Genomic DNA, 16,658 nt, shown 5'->3' on the forward strand with positions numbered 1-16,658 from the left:
ATGGATGTCTCCATGTTTTTCTCCCACCTTTTCCTTAGAATGCCTTCTTCTCAGCCTTTCAGAATTTCTGAAGGAAAAGAAAAAGAAAGCTGTTAACATGCAGCTTCCATTTTGACCTTTCTTTGGTATCAGTGGTTCTCTTCTACAACACCATGTGTCTTATCAGGAAACCCAATTCTTCATTGTCACATGATTGATATATGTCTTTTATTTTTTTAGAAATATTTTCTCATTCATTAAAATGAATTCCTGCAATTATTAGATCACCAAAATGAAATTAAATAAAATGAAGCCTACAAAATGTAGCAGCCTGGCCCTCTCTTCCTGTGGCCTCTCAAATAGAGGTGTGCATAATAGAGATTATTGCTTTCTCTTTTCTGTTTAATATTTTCCTCAACAAATGCCTAATCATTTATTTCCATGAAGCTGACTCTCTTCTTGCATTTGGTAACCAATTTAATTGTTTTTCAGGTCATTCCCAGCAAATCAAAACTGATAGCAAAACTTGACTTCAGCAGGAGTATTGTCTCAATGGGAACTTAAAGGATTTTGACCACCTTGTGTTGAAAGCGAGCCCGTAGACATTTGTGTGTGTGTCTGCATGTACATTGTACACAAATATATATGTATGTGTGTGTGTACAAAAATATCTGTGAAAATGCGTAATTTCTTGGCTCTCATCCTAACCTTTGTGCAACTGGGTGCTGGGATCTGGATATTCAGTGCGCTTAGCAGCACTTTTTAATGAAGAGGTGTTTTCTCCCTTGGAGCTGTCATTCTCTGCCACATCACAGACTCTTTCAGACAGAAAAATAATTGGCCACTTTCTCCAGAATCAGGGAGCCCCAGAGACCGGCAGAGTGCTCAGCGAACCGGGACAGCGGCTCACAGTGGAGCCCACTGGTGTCACCCAGCAGGTGCTGGTGCTGCTCCCACACGGGTCTTGCCCTCGGGGGCACCACCCACTCCACAGCTCCTCAGTGAGATCTGGTCGATGGTGAAATGTGACAGGCAAGACCCAAAACTTGAGGAGGAGAAAGGTGAAACAAAATGGACAATCACTTCCAGAGCTGCTCTGCTACCAGATGGAAGCACAGGAGTGTTTTGATCTGTTTGTTTTCTGAAACCTTTGTAATGGCTGCCTGGTGGGATAGTTTTCCACATTTGCAGCAGAATTTTTTATTATTTTTTTCAAAGGTGGATTTTTAAACAGCATTTATTCTACTCGGGATTTGCTAATACCCACCTTTCATCAAATAGTCCCAGACTTGTTAGCATTCAGAGATAGGCAATGCACTAAAAACCCATCCCTTAGAACTTCCCACCTACTACACCCATGTAGAGAAGCGGTGAAATAAATGGTGAAGGCTGGATACTAAGAGCACTAGCCTGGCAGGAGCACGCCAGTATCCCAATCCAGCCAGTGGCTCAAATGCAAACACAACACAGCTTAACCTGCTCGGCAAAGTTCCTCTGGCTCCGGCTCTGTCACTTCCTAATCACTGCTCACTGTCCTGACTGCTCCTGTTACCACAGCACAGCCCCTGTGGCATCCCGCTCTTTTTTCCAGGGGTCGGTGACTGGAGGAGGGGTGGCCCGTGCTCTGCTCAGCTGGTGGCCACCAGCTGCCCCGCGGGGAAAAAGCTCCTGCTCTCGGACCTTCCTGGGCCGAAGGAAAAGCGTGTCCTTTGCTTTGCTATCTCACGGGCCGACTGCTTATCTCTGACTCACTCTCACGTGTCATTTAGGAGAAAAGGCTGGGAGGAGGAGCAGCAGAGGCAGCATTCCTCTCAGGAATCAAGGACATCCATCCTGCCGGCAGCAGGAACACAGCCTTGGGAAGACATCTGCAGGATGGACGATCCCCTGTTTTCTATCACCATCCCGAGGCTCTGTATTTTACCTGCCCTGTTGTTCCCCAGGTGACAAACCCTATGCCTTGGGCTGTATATAAGACGAATTGGAACGTGGGATTTTAGCCTGAGTAGGGCTGAATAATGTGTAAACTAGGCAGAAATGTTGTCATTATAACATTATGCTTACCAAGGCCTCACCGCCATGTGGACATCAGCGTCTGACTGCTCACACCAAGTTCCTTGCTACTTTCTAATGGGTTGTATCTTAAGGGCACTATTTAGATGTGTTTTTATTTAGATCCTTTTCCTATTGGCTACATACTTTTCTGCCCTTCAATCCATAGCCGTGGGCAACAGGAGAACCAGTAACTGCCTGAGATATGAATAGTGGAAAAAGGAAAAAAATAGTAAACATAAAATAAACAAACCCCAGGAATTAAAAAAAAACCCACACAAAAACAAAACAAAACAAAAAAAGCATTTATGATATGGTTTAACAATCCTCTGTGATGTTGCTAATTTGTCTGTACTCATCTGTAAAATCCAAATTCTTCAAGCTAAAATTTTCCTTCACTAATGTGCTAGGAATTAACACAGCCATCAGTGCTAGAAAACACACAGTTCATACTTCATCTTGAACTTATTTGGAGAGAAGTGGTGCAGGGACTAATCATGTCACGGAAAAGCAAATTGTGGTGGTTCTTTTGAGAAGAGTGTGGGGGTTTTTGGGTGGGCTCGGGAGTGAAGATGTAGGTCACATCTTTTTTATTTCTTCATAATGGAAAATAATTCCTTCTGCTGTGTACATTTCAGATCTCCGCTGCTAAACAAACAAAACCGAGGAGGGCAATTCTACAGGACTGGTACCAATGGCGGGAACCCTCCTCTGCCCGGGGTGAGGAGGTATCTCACCGGGGCGTCCACAGCCGTTTCCTCCTCAGCTAATGTTTTTCTTATGGAAGTTGTTTTGATGGCTTTTTTTTTTCCTTTATTTTTTTTTCTTTTTTTCTTTCAGGCCATTTAAGCGGAGCAGGGGGCCAACCCCGCCCCCTCCCGGCGACCCCCCGGGCTCGGCGCTCCGGCGGGCGCAGCTCCGCAGGTGTGGGCACCTTTGAAACGGCCGCTCCTGCCAACGGGACTCCAGCTGAAATTCACGTGGCAAAGAAAGTGCCCATTTGGCTCAATTATTTTCTAACGACTCCGCTCACTTGCGCCTTTGGTCTTGGCGGTACCCAGATGGGTAATTTTGGGGCTATTTGCCTGCATGCCCTTGTTTTGAAGGCGCAGAGGTCTGTGAGCTCAGGTACTTACAAACGCTTAGTGGGAATTAACAACTGAAAGGAGAGCCCTAAGCACCCCGACCCGGGATCACTGCGGCACCCGGATTTCAAAGCGCCTGGCGTTAATCCGGCCGGATCTCGCTCTGGCAATGGGGATGAGGATGGGGATGGGGATGCCATGCCCGCCTGCCCGCCGGGGCTCTCTCGCGGGGCCGCAGCGGGTTCTGCCCGAATTCCCCGCAGCAGCTGCGGGGGCCGAGCTGTGCCCGGTCGGTCCCCAGGTCGGAAGAGTTGGCAGCGACGTCTCGAAACTGGTAAAAAGAGCGCGGACAGAAGCAGAGGCCAGCATGTCCCCTCATCCCCCTCCACCACCACCCCCCAGCCTGAAACTGCCTGCGAGGCAGCGTGTGAGAAGCTGGGCTTGGGCAGAGCTCCGGGCCGGGATCGCTCCCCGCCACCCCACGGCCCGGCCCGCCCCGGCCCGGCCGCTGCTGCCGCCCTGGCACCGGGGAGCGCCGGGGGCAGCGGTGCGGGGCCGGAGCTGCCCCGCAGGTCCCACCACCGACCCCCGACCGCTTGCGGGGACACCTTCGGGGTACGGTCCCCCGGCGGTCCCTCCTCCGCTGGGCTCCTCTCCCGCCCCGGTTACCCCGAGAAAAGGTGCGGACCGGCTGGAAGGGAAGATGCCGGCTCCATCCCGCCCCCGGTAGCAGTGGGATGCTGGCGGGAACCGGAGCGGGCAGCTAGCAAGCCCGAGCCCTCCCTGGGAGGGGAACCCTATAGCTATCTTCTCACCTTCCCAGAGAGTACATATGTCGCCCCCGTTCTGCTTTCTGCTCATTTTTATAGCAGACTCTCCCGTCACTGCAGTTATTTAATATGTGGTTCCCTGCTAGGCCTTGCTATTTGATTGCTGTCACAAAAAATACCAGGTGAAATTCCTCATTGTTTCTGCAATTACACCGTAGCCCACTGCTATTCGCTTTTTCAGCCCCTAGAGTTAATTGTTTTCCCACTGTACGCCTCGTACCAAATGCACACAGAGCAAACAAAACCCCAAACCTTCCAGAACTCATATTTCTCAGCTATTATGTTATCAGCAGGAAATATTTCATAGCTCTGACATCATAAGCTCTGAGCAGCATGAAGTTTATCAGGGCCTTCACATGATGAAATTGTACTTTTTAACACAAGAAAATAAAAAAGAAGAACATCTTTCTACTGGATTTGAGCTGCTAATTTTAATTACTGTGATTGCTGAATCCAGGCATTTTAAATAGCCATTTCTCATACAAAGCAGGAGAAGCAAGCCAAAATTAGCTCTTTAAAACTGTCTGTAACAGATCTGTAAATACAAATAGGAACAAACGGCCCAGATCTGTGGCTGTCACACCCATGACATGGATCTTGTTATGTTCTCACATCTCTATTGTGTGACTCTCAGGATGGCTATGGGCACAAATCTATACATGATTGGGCAATGTTGCTTTAAAACCAGGGAAAAGGTGCTAGGCATCCCTCACTAAATTTATTGAAGGGTGAAAAAGCAAGCATTTATGAAGAGCTGTTTGGAGATCCCTATGCATAAATAATCATAGAATCGTTTAGGTTGGAAAAGACCTCGAAGATAATGTAGTCCAGCCTCCGACCCAGCACTGCCAAGTCCATCACTAAGCTGTGTTCCCAAGTGCCACGTCTATAAGTTGTTCAAGCCCCTCCAGGGATGATGACTCAACCACTTCCCTGGGCAGCCTGTTCCAATGCTTGACAACCCTTCCAGTGAAGAAATTATTCCTAATATCCAAACTGAACATCCTCTGGCACAATTTGAGACCATTTCCTCTCATTCTATTGCTTGTTACCTGAGAGAAGGACCTGCCCCCCACCTTGATGCAATCTCTTTTCAGGCAGTTGTAGAGAGCAGTATGGTCCCCTTTGAGCCTCCTTTTCTCCAGGTTAACAACCCCATTTACCTTATCTGCATAAATTTTGTTCCAGACCCTCACCAGCTTTGTTGCCCTTCTCTGGACTGGCTCCAACTCCTCAGTGTCTTTTTTGCAGTGAGGGTCCCAAAACTGAACACAGGATTTGAGGTGTGGCTTCACCAGTGCTGAGCACAGGGGGGCAATAACTGCTCTGGTCCTGCTGTCACACCATTGCTGATACAGGCCAGGATGCCATGGGCCTGCTTGGCCACCTGGGCACAGGCTGGCTCAGATTCAGCTGGCTGTAGACCAGCACCCCCAGGTCCTTTTCCACTGGGCCACTTCTCTCCAGCCGCTCTTTCCCACGCCTGCAGTGTTCAGTGGGGTTCTTGTGACCCAAGTGCAGGACCAGCACTTCACCTTGTTGAACCTCACACCATTTGCCTTGGACCACTGATCCAGCCTGTCCCTCTGCAGAGCTCTTCTGCCTTCCAGCAGATCAACACTCCTTGGTAGCTCCAACCCAGCTTGGTGTCATCCATGAATTGGCTGGTGGTGCACTTGATCCCCTCATCCAGATCATCAATAAAGAAATTAAACAGGCCTGACCCCAACACTGATCCCTGGGGAACACCACTTGTGACCAGCTGTCACCTGGATGTAACTCAAACCACCACCACTCCCTGGGCCTGGCCATCCAGATGTTTTTTCACCCAGCAGAGTGTGCACCTGCCCAAGCCATGAGCCATATTAAAAATATGAAATGCTGGTCATGGCTATGGTTGTGTTGGTGATTCTAATTTCAGTCTCTTTCTTTCACTAAGTTTCTACAATTCCATTTGGAGCAAGGAAAGTAATCTGGAAGCTAATGACAATTTAATACTTTTCCCATCTCCCTTACTATAGATTCCCCAAATATTTGTGAAAACAACAAAGGCATTCACTTTACAGACTCACACTTCGACGAACACACTTTGTTTTTCCATCTTTAGCCAATAGGGTACCACAGGCCCAATGGCAGAAAGGTGTTGTGTGGTCTTACCTACCAAAATTAGCCATTGCCAAAATTTCACTTCAAGCATTGAATGTTTACCCTTGTCTGTCCATATTTTACCAACCAGGATCAGACTTTGAATATTTTTTACTAACTGTTGCATTTCCATTTTATTTAAAATTACAGCTAAAGATTTTTAGGTGCTATTTTTCTTTGAAGGAGGAGAAAGGAAGTGACCAATGAAGTTGCTTTGTATACCGCTTTATTTTCAAATACTGAGTTGCTTCTTCCAGGTCCCGTTTCACTGACTTCTGTCTGTTCTTCCTGTTTTGTATACCTTGGCTGGAAAGTGCTGTTCTTTACTTTCTGATTTTTTTATAAATTAGCCCTGCCCTTATTGTGGGGTTTATGTCTACCTATGGCTATTTCTTAAAAATATGTATGTCTGTATACTGCCTTTAAAAGAAAGTGGCAGCTAAATTGAATCATTAGATAATAGTTCTTTCATTTTGTAGGGCTATTGATTTCCACTATTTAAAGTCCATATATATATATATATATATATATATATATATGTTTCTACAAGATTTGACTACTTTTTAACCCTTTTGGGTTCAAGTGTTTTCAGCCTCAGAGTAGATTTTAAGCTACAATTGTTTCTTCGGGACTGTGTATGAAAATCCCACTTGGCATTAACTAAAATGGATTGATGTTTTTTTGCAGCTATAGCAGGACTTGTTTTCATCAGAAAAAATAAAGAGCACTTTCAGTTAATTCAGTCTCCTAACATTGCTATGAAAGAGATGGACACTGACTGCATGTGACAGAAGAAAGTCCCTGGGCACTGAACGGGTGTAGCTGGCTTCTTCAGAAAAACAGCCCCCAAAGTTCAGCGACAAGCTGAAATTCAGCGACAAGTGACTTGCACAGCCATAGTAATACCTCCTCGATTTTTCTGAGTGCTGTAAGGACTCAGTGGCCGTGAAAAGAAAGGTATCAAGTATATAAAAGGGAAGCACTAATATTTGACTGGCCACATCTGAAAAATCCCAGCTTTAGTGATTTTTAAAATGCCATTGAAACATGGTGAAAGAGCAGAAGTTAAAAGTATCTTCCTTCATTTGCCAGTGTGATACTCCGTGTGTAAGTTGAAAGGGGGGAAAAAACCCACAATGAATTATTGGAAAAATAGAAAGAAAATCTGCAAAATCTCTGCACCAGCTGGACATAAATATGAAAGTATTAAAACCCTTTGGGAACCAGATGCTAGCAAATTGAAGAGGATATCCAGAAACTTACAGATAGTTTTTAACCAAAATCAAAGAAAGAAATAATTACGCCACTGAAACTACACAGATGTAGCATTCAGAAAATACCTGTGAATCCTGCCATGGTGGCAGAACTTCAGGAAAAGATTACAGCACTGGAATAGTGAGACAGGTCATTCTAATAACCAGCATTTTCAAAGTGTCCATATAGATCCAGTGGAGTGTGTGTACATATCCAGATCCATATTTATAAGGATAAAGGTCATATATGGCTATAAATGGTGATATGTGGATTTCCATATGTACATACACACATATGTAACAGCTTGATAGATTTCTTTGTTCCCAGTTTCTCCTCTTAGGCCCTCCTGAGCAGGGTCCTTCAGTTGTACAGTTTCAGTCACAGGAGTCCAAGCAATTTGTTGAAGCGGAGGTTGTTTTCTAGTACTCTGATCAAAGAGGAGATGTCTCAATCCCAGCCCAAAAGCAGAGTACTAAGTATTTCAGTCCAGTGTCCCACTGCTGTAACTTGGGCTGTAGAAAAAAAACCCCTCTTCTGGAACAGCTTTTTTAGAGCCAGAGATGCTCTTTATTTGAATAAACCCCATGAATATATTTGAATAAAGCTCAACGAAACAAGATAATCTGTAACCCCTCAAAGACCCACATCTTCTTTCTAAAACGTTTTCTTTCTTTCTTTTTTTCCCTTGTGGTTAAGAGGTTATTTTGGTAGATTTACAAACCTAACATGCTCCTTTCTGCTTCACCAGGCTGTGATGTTTCTGTAGTGTTATCTTTAAGATAGCATCTAAAGGGCTGCGGGACCCATTCAGAAGTCTCCGATCCCACAGGACTGAAACATCCCGCAACTTCTTGCGGCGATGTTCCTGGCCAGAGGGCTCCGGGACAGGGAGTAAGGACGGATACAGTTTGTAGGGGCCCCCCCGGGCATTCTCCCGGTTGCCCCCTTGATTCCCGGGGACGGTAGATCGGCAGGCGATAGGAGTGGCAAATACTGAGTACTGAGAATTTTGTGAGGTGACTGTGGTAACTTTAATTTACGGGACGCGGGAGGGAGTGAATTGCAGCTCTTTCCTCAGCGTTCAGAGTGAATGAAGAAGCCCCCGCGTTACCGGGGTTCCCTCCCTGCCGCTCCGGGCAGTCGGGTTCGATGGGACTCCCGGGGGGCAACCCCGACCCCGGCCTCCCCCGCCACCGCCCCGGCTCGGCGGGAGCTGCGGAGCACGAGGCAGGGATGGAAGGCAGGCTGCTGTTCTCCCGAACTGAGCTGAAAATAACCCTGAGTCTGAGAAGGATTCATCGATCCTTCGTTCGTTACGGAGAGCTTCACCCCGGGCGTATTTCGAACCAAAACGGAAGGGTCTCCCTTTCCCAGGACAGCCACAGGTTTTGTGTCCCCGTCCCGGGTGCAATCTGCAGGAAACCCAAGCCACATCGAAAATTTCTCTACCTTGCCCAGCTGAAGGCGAGATTACCTGAGTTTTGGGGGAAAAAAGCGCAATAGCCTTGAACTACGCGGCACCCGAAGGAATGTTTGAAATAATGTGTCCCTTTCAGTCTACAAGACCGTGAAATTAACTCCCGTAAAACCTACACAGTGGTTTTGTAAAATCTCCTTCCTTCCCTGCCCCAGCCCGGGAGAAGCAGAGCCCGAGGGAGAGGGCTGCTGGGGCCGGCCCCGCCGGGAGGAGCCGCGCCGGGGCTCTCCGTTCGGGGAAGGGGCGCAGCGGCTCGGCCCCGGCAGCGCCCGGCAGGACGCTCCTCGCCTTGTTCTGCCTTCAAAGCAGGGCAGAGCTCCTCGGCTGGGCTCTGCTCCGCCGCGCACCTCGCGGTTCCAGCGCCTGGTGCCCTTCGTGCCGGTGCATCGGACTTTTCCGATACATTTTTGTTGTTTTATTCGGTCGAACGAGATCCACGCAAAAATTGTGGCAAACATGATCCAGGAGAGAATGTGCGTGGTCAGGGATGGGGCTGGTATTTCCTTGCCGGCTGTGAGCATCCTAGCCCGGGCTGCCGCCCAAGCGGCCACAGCCAGAGGTGGGCACAGCAGGGGCCGCTTCCCTCGACTCTCGGCTCCCACCGGGGGTGGGGGTTGAGTCCCGCCCGTCCCCGGCCGCGGCGGTCACCACCGGGCGGGCCCCGCCGCCCGCACTCGCCGGCGCCCGCCTTGCGCGTCCCGGTGGGGCCCCGGCAGCGGCTCGGCCCCGGCTCTCGGCGGCCGCGCTCAGCTCTTCGCCCTTCATCTCAGTTGCCCGATGCGGCGCGGCCCGGCGGGAGAGGGGGATCAGCGGGCAGAGGCGGCGAGGACGGCGGCAGAGCCGAGCTGCTGCAGCTCGGCCGGATCCTTCTGTCAGGCAACGAAATCCTGGCCGCTCAGCGGGTCTGGTTTAAAATTCAGCCGTGAGGTGGAGGCAGGTGTTAGCCGCGCTCCCTGCGAGATGGCCGGTGGCGGGCAGGGGGCGAGGGGCTGCGGATTTGTAGCTGCAAATCGTTCGCGCCGGCTCTGCTCGCTCCACAAAATCACACGGGCATCTACCCCTTCCCAAGCGCTGTTCCCTACCCTTTTGGGGCTAAAGGCTCTGGGATTTGCACCGAGAGAAAGCGCCAAAAAGATCTGGCACCCGCCTCAATTAAAAATCTGCCTTCCCGGTGGGAGATGCTGAAGGGGAACGCGGGTTGTGAGAAACCGGCTGCCGAGTTCCTGAAAACTGGAATGGCGAAGCGAACCCGCCACTTCCCACAGATAAGGTGAAACGTGTTAACCCCATGATAAGGATGCTGCTCAGGGAGCGGAGAGGGAGGAAGGAGGATGTTGGACTCAGCAGAGACACAAGCAGAATTGTTGGAACGGCGAGGCGGCCGGCGGGGAGGTTGCGGGGGGCCGGCGTCCCCCGCCCCGTCTCAGCGGGCCGGTTCATCGCCGCCCTCCCTACCTGACCGGTGCAGGCTTTCCCACCCAAACCTTTCCATTTCGCCCCCATCCCTCGCCCAGCCCCGGGGATTCTTCCTTACGCGAGAAGTAGGACGGTGGCCACCTCAGCAAAAGGTGTTTTTTTTGTTTTTTGTTTTTTGTTTTTTGTTTTTTTTTGGAAGAGGGAAGCCAGGCCCTCACCGCAGCCACCGTGGGTGATCACGGTGGTGATGCGGCAGTTCCCCTCAGCCCGAGCGACGTGGGGGACGGAGCGAGCCAGAGCCCCTCAGGTAGCCGGGTGGGGGAAGGGGGGGGCATGGAAGGGGACAGGGCGCACACCAAAGTCACAGGTGACTTGTTCCAATTAGTAGCTGTCTAATTAAATTAATGTTACGCGGCCCAGCCAATGGGCCGGCGGGGGTGGAGGGCGATGATGAGGCAGCCCGGCGCAAGCCCCTCCCCGGCGGCCCGAGGAGCCCGGCGTGCTGGTATAAATCGCCTCGGCGGAGCAGCGGCGAAGCACAGCCCTGCGCGGCCAGGGGTCGGGGTCGACTCAGGATTGAGTGGGAGCTCGGACGCACCGCCCATCGAGGATGCAGCTGGGTGAGCCGCTGCTGACGGCGCCAGGGGCACTGCCGGGCGCCCCCTTCTACCCGCTGGAGGGCGGCGGGCGCGGCGGAGCTGCCGGAGCAGGAGCCGGGACGGGCGCTGCTGGCGGCTCCCGCGGGCAGCCCGGTCCGGGATCGCCGCCGCGCCTCGACCTGGACAAGATGCCTAAGAAGTTCGGGGCGGCCCCCGCCATCCTGGGCGAGGCGGAGGCAGTCGAGCCGCCCTTCGCCGCCCCCAAGCCGGACGGCCGCAAGGCCACCCCGTGCGGGGACGAGGAGCTGCCCCCGGCCGCCGCCGCTCGCTACTCCATGGACAGCCTGAGCCCCGAGCGCTACTACCTGCAGTCCCCCGGGCCGCCCGCGGCCGACCTGGGCGGGCCCTGCGCGCTGTTCCCGTACCCGCCGGCGGCGCAGCCCGGCGCCGTGTACCAGCCTGCCGGCGGGCCGCGCTACCCCTACGGCTCCGTGCTGTCCCCAGGCGGCTTCGCGGGCGCCGTGTGCCCGCCCGGCGGCCGGGCGCAGTTCGGAGGCGGCGGCGGCTACCAGTACGGGCAGACGACGGGCGGCGGACCCCTCTACGGCCCCTACCCGCCGGCGTCGGGCTCCTGCGGCGGGCTCGGGGCTCTGGGGGTGCCGGCCGCCGGCCCGGGGATGCGCGCTCAGGTCTTCCTCTGCAACCGGCCCCTTTGGCTCAAGTTCCACCGGCATCAGACGGAGATGATCATCACGAAACAGGGCCGGTAAGCCAGCGCGGGGGGTGGTGGAGGGAAGTGGTGTGGTGGTCGGGAATGGGTGGGGGAGGTGGCACCCCCGGGGACGCTTGCCCGCTCCCCTGGGAAAGAGGTGCGCGCTCTCTCCGTCGGTGGTGCCCCGGGATGCTTTCCCCGAGATGCGACTCCCCAGTTTCCCACACACGGCGGCCGGGAGATAAGGCGGGGGTTGCCTGGGGCTCGCCGCGTGGTTCCTTAGTCTCTTTAGTACCGGGACGGACTGGGCACCCCACGGCCATCTACACCATCCGCTAGCGCCCGCCGCCCCCTCCCCCGGCCCGCCTCACCATGCCTTGTGGTTTTTCTTTCTTTCCCCAGGAGAATGTTTCCCTTCCTGAGCTTCAATATCACCGGCCTCAACCCCACGGCCCACTACAACGTGTTCGTGGAGGTGGTGTTGGCGGACCCCAACCACTGGCGTTTCCAGGGGGGCAAGTGGGTGACCTGCGGCAAGGCGGACAACAACATGCAAGGTAGGTGCGGGTTCCGGGGGTCTCCTCGCCCCCTTTCCGCGCGGGACGCTTTCTCGGAAAGGGTTCCCAGTTCGCTGCCCCTTTTCAGGGTCTTCCCCACACCGGGCATCCTGCTAAGGGACGAGCTACGCTCTTGAAGTCATCTTGGGGCTCTTTTTGCGGGGCTGTGTGGGAGGGTGGCCATCGGGGGGCTGCGCGGGTGGCGGAACAAAGCCCCGTGCCCGGCCGGCGTCTCACTGCCCTGTCTTCCGCAGGCAACAAGGTCTACGTTCACCCCGAGTCGCCAAACACCGGGGCGCACTGGATGAGGCAGGAGATTTCTTTCGGGAAGCTGAAGCTAACGAACAATAAAGGTGCTAACAACAACAACGCGCAGGTAAGGAGGGGGTGGGAGGCTTGAGGGGGTCTTGGTGGCTCAGCGGGGGAGCCCTAGGGGTTTTGGGGCTTTTACAGCATTTCATCCACCCGCTAGTTCACTGTGCTTGTGACTCGTTCCCTTCTTGAACTGGGTCATAGAGCTTGTTTTCTTTGTTTCTCTATCTATTTCTAGGAATAGATGTAAATGTTGGAAGATGATGTGTGAGTTTCTTTTGTTTTAGCAAATATATTGATCCTCTGGAGTTACTCAAAAAGTGGGAGGGTAGCTGATAGCTCTGGGTGAAACGGGGCTGCAAGCTGTGACTCAGCTCCTGATAACAGTTAAAACTGCCCCAGTTCTAAACCAAGAGGTTGCAATTTACAGGAAGAAAATGTGTTGTAAAATAGGTCTCTTAGTGTTCGATGCAGTTTGTCTAAAGATATTGTCACTTTCATGATTTCTTTTAGATGATAGTACTGCAGTCCCTACACAAGTACCAGCCCCGACTTCACATTGTGGAAGTGACTGAAGATGGTGTTGAAGATCTGAATGATTCCTCAAAGACTCAAACATTTATTTTCCCCGAAACGCAGTTCATAGCAGTTACAGCATATCAGAACACTGATGTGAGTATGGATGTATAAAATTGCAATTAAGAATATTAGCAAATTGACTTGTGGGCTCAGCATCTCATCTTAATATATTCTGCTTTCACTTTTAGATTACACAGCTCAAGATTGACCATAACCCTTTTGCAAAAGGCTTCAGAGACAACTACGACTCGTAAGTACACCTCTGTCTTTTTTTTCCAGATGTGTCAGTCTAAGAGGCATGATTCTGGCCTGAAATGGTTTTCCTTTAGACACTAATTCAGTTCTTCAGCTCCAGTACTTCTGCTGGCAATTTTGCTTATGTTTAAATGTCTGAATAGTGTATTATCTAGATGGCCTGTCTTTCTACTGGCTTCTGAATTTTGGTAGGAGACTTGTGCTGGCAGAATCTAGCTGGCCTGCAGATTTTACTGGAAGCAGTATTTTTAGAGAGAGCTTCTTTAAATTGTCAGCAGACTTGCCTAATAGTCACTTTCTTCCTTAACTTGTGCTATTGCTTGTAGCAGTAACAAAATTTACAGGGGTCTAAGAAAAGCACCTACTAAATCAGATTAAAACAAATCGTCATCCAGTTAAATGTAGTTATGATTCTAATTAAGAAATATCTAGTTTCTTCGTGTTTGTGTCTTTGTGTTGTGTTACTGTCATACTGAAATTGCAAAGTAAAACACTCAGTATTTCTCTTTTATGTTGTAGCATGTACACAGCTTCCGAAAATGACCGATTAACGCCATCTCCCACGGATTCTCCTAGATCCCACCAGATCGTCCCTGGCGCCCGGTACAGCGTGCAGCCCTTCTTCCAAGAGCAGTTTGTCAACAACCTGCCCCCGGCCAGGTTCTACAACGGCGAGAGAGCCGTTCCGCAGACAAACGGCCTGCTGTCCCCGCAGCAGAACGAGGAGGTGGCCAGCTCTCCCCAGCGCTGGTTTGTGACGCCCATGCAGCAGCCCAGTGCCAACAAACTGGACATGAACTCCTATGAGACCGAGTATTCTCACAGCACCTTGCTCCCCTACGGCATCAAATCGCTTCCCCTTCAGACATCCCACGCTCTGGGATACTACCCCGACCCGACGTTTCCGTCCATGGCAGGCTGGGGGAGCAGGGGCTCCTACCAGCGAAAAATGACGACAGCACTAACCTGGACCTCGAGAACAAGTCCTCCGGGATTCACTGAAGACCAGCTTTCCAAGGACAAGGTGAAAGAAGAAGTCGGCTCGTCCTGGATAGAGACTCCACCCTCTATCAAATCTCTAGATTCAAATGATTCTGGGGTCTACACAGGCGCTTGTAAAAGAAGACGGCTTTCCCCTAGCACTTCCAGCAACGAGAATTCCCCAACGATGAAATGTGAGGACATTAATGCTGAGGACTATAGCAAAGACACTTCAAAAGGCATGGGCTACTATGCTTTCTACAATAGTTCTTAAAACATCTTTTTTATTCCAATTGGCTGATTTTTTTTTTAGGGTTTTTTTTCAGGGTGGCCTTGGGGTTTTTTTTGCATTACAATTGCCAAAAAGACTCTTGCCTTCCACCTTGAGTTGTTGTGTGCAATTCTAAAGAAGGTGCCAAAGCTTTTTGACTGTTGCAGGTAACTAAAGTAGGGAATGAGCAAACAATGGGAGAATTCTTCCCCTTGTTGAGAAGGAAGCATATGCAGAAGCTGTGAGTGTCTAAATATGTGGCATATTTATTGGAGACACTAAAGTTTACAGTTTGGGTTGGCTCAGAGGCCTGATCAAATCTATGCACTTCTGAGCAAGGAAAGAGGGGGTGGGATCCCAAATTTAATTTTCTTCCCTGCTTGATAAAAGGGAACTGGGTTGCAGGGAAGTGCACAAATGCTATGTTCTGCTTTAGACTGAGCTGGTTTTTTTCAACCCATCCACAACACAGTTGGCTGAGTTGGATATTGCTCAGCTACAGCTTTTTTTTGGCAGAAAATGCCAAAATAAGGCCTGCTTGCCAGGCAGGATTTTGACTTGAAGGTCTTGTTGCCAATGACAGGATTACAATGACCAAATCTGACTATTCTTAGCTTAGAACTTGCATTAAAAAAAACACCCTGCCTCCATCCCAACAGCCTAACCTTTACTGAGGTGGCCAAAAACAAAGTGTACAGTTGTGTTTTGTCTAGGTACACTGTGTAGAATATTGTGGAATAATGTATAAATAGTTGACCTATAGCTGTTCAGTTGGAAAGACATCCGGTGGTGATTTGAAGTTCAAAAGGCATTTTTTTGGTTAAGCAAACTTAGCATATGAAGCATTGCACAAGGAGATTTCTATTTATGTGTACGTAAAGTGACTTTTTCAGCTGCCCTGTATGAAACTGGAAGTGATGTAACTTTACCCATTCTTGCCTATACTTTCAGCCATTTTAAACTGATCAGCCCCAGAGCAGCTGGCCCACAAACTTTTTCCCCTCCCAAGAAACTTGTTTCTGTTTTATTTTTTTTCTATGTATATAGTAGTAATTTTTAATAAATGTGGTGGTGCCAGGCATAAAGAAACTATGGCTCTGCCTCATCTTTGCTCTGCTGAGTGTCCCAAAATGGGAGGAGGGAGCACAATCCTTTGGGTTGTTGTCTCTAAATCTAACCATCCTTTGCACTGCTGATGCTTTATCTGTTGCACTCTCTGCGTGAAATTTCAGTTTAATTTTTTCGTTTCTTTTAAAATGTCTCTTGGCTCTTGCTTTGCCACGGTTATCCTGTGCATCTTCTGCACAAGCCGGGAGCTCCCGGCTCCCCCCAAAATACGACGGTGTCCTGTCCCCTGCCCCCTCCCATCCCCCGCCTCTGCGGTAGGCGAGGTGCGAGCTCGTCCCGCCGCCCCCTTCTCACCCCCTCCGCTTCCCGGAACAAGGCAAGAAATTCCCCTGCCCGCTTATCTGAGGGGAAAGCCTCTGGCAGAGCCATTGAGCGCCCGCTCCCGCGGCAGCGGGACCTTTCCTGAGGATATGCAGGCAGTAATGGGATTAAGCTGTTAACGATTCCCGGCTGCAAACAAAATAAACGCGGGGCTGGGGCCGGGGCTGTCCCCGGTGGCGCTACCGGGGGGGCAGCGGCGGGGGCTCCTCCTCCTCCGGAGCGGGACGCGGCGGGCGTCCGAGGAGATTTCGATCAGCGCTTCGCATCTCGGGGCCACGCTACCCTGTCAGCTCTTCCTCTGCCCCGGGACCCCATCTGGAACAGAATGGGGACTTGCCGCAGTTTTTAAGAGACTAAGGACCGAGCATATCACTCCTTCTTTAATTTATTTTTTAATTATTATTTTTTATTTAACCGGAGGCCCCCCTCCTCCCGGAAAAGCCCCCGGGCAGGGCTGTCCCCCAGCACCGCCGGCCGTCCCCACCCGCCCTGCAAACACCGATTACACGGCGCGATTCCGCCGCGCTGTGTTATTAAAAGCTGTATATTTTTGCACCGCGCGGTGAAGAAGGAACTTAATACTTGTGAAAAGTCCTCACACTGTTTAATAGAAACGTAAGTGCCTGGCTGGCCCCAATTAACACCTTGTGATTATAATGCATTCCTAAAATGGGGTGTCAGACGCCAAATTGTGAATAAAGGTAT

The 16,658-nt window shown here is 50.9% G+C and overlaps 2 protein-coding genes across 4 annotated transcripts in view; both read left to right on the forward strand.

Moving 5' to 3' along the window:
• Positions 1-4,440, forward strand: part of LOC134562933 (basic proline-rich protein-like) — a 126,426-nt gene extending 121,986 nt beyond the window's left edge. Inside the window, exons 3-5 of one of the 3 annotated variants that reach the window (XM_063420612.1) lie at positions 1,749-1,922; positions 2,670-2,759; positions 2,872-4,440. In XM_063420612.1, the coding sequence (XP_063276682.1) occupies positions 1,749-1,922; positions 2,670-2,759; positions 2,872-2,971 (364 nt within the window). In that variant the 3' untranslated portion in view covers positions 2,972-4,440. The other 2 variants (XM_063420595.1, XM_063420603.1) reach the window with 2 other exon arrangements.
• A 5,261-nt stretch (positions 4,441-9,701) lies between these two features.
• EOMES (eomesodermin) lies at positions 9,702-15,853 on the forward strand. The gene is made up of 6 exons (XM_063420625.1): positions 9,702-11,603; positions 11,952-12,106; positions 12,361-12,482; positions 12,932-13,090; positions 13,186-13,247; positions 13,772-15,853. Exons 1-6 carry the CDS (start codon positions 10,849-10,851, stop codon positions 14,505-14,507), a joined length of 1,989 nt encoding a protein of 662 aa, XP_063276695.1. The 5' UTR covers positions 9,702-10,848; the 3' UTR covers positions 14,508-15,853.
• Positions 15,854-16,658: the final 805 nt, after the last annotated feature.

Source organism: Prinia subflava, chromosome 1 (genome assembly GCF_021018805.1).
Source record: "Prinia subflava isolate CZ2003 ecotype Zambia chromosome 1, Cam_Psub_1.2, whole genome shotgun sequence".
Lineage (NCBI taxonomy): Eukaryota > Metazoa > Chordata > Aves > Passeriformes > Cisticolidae > Prinia > Prinia subflava.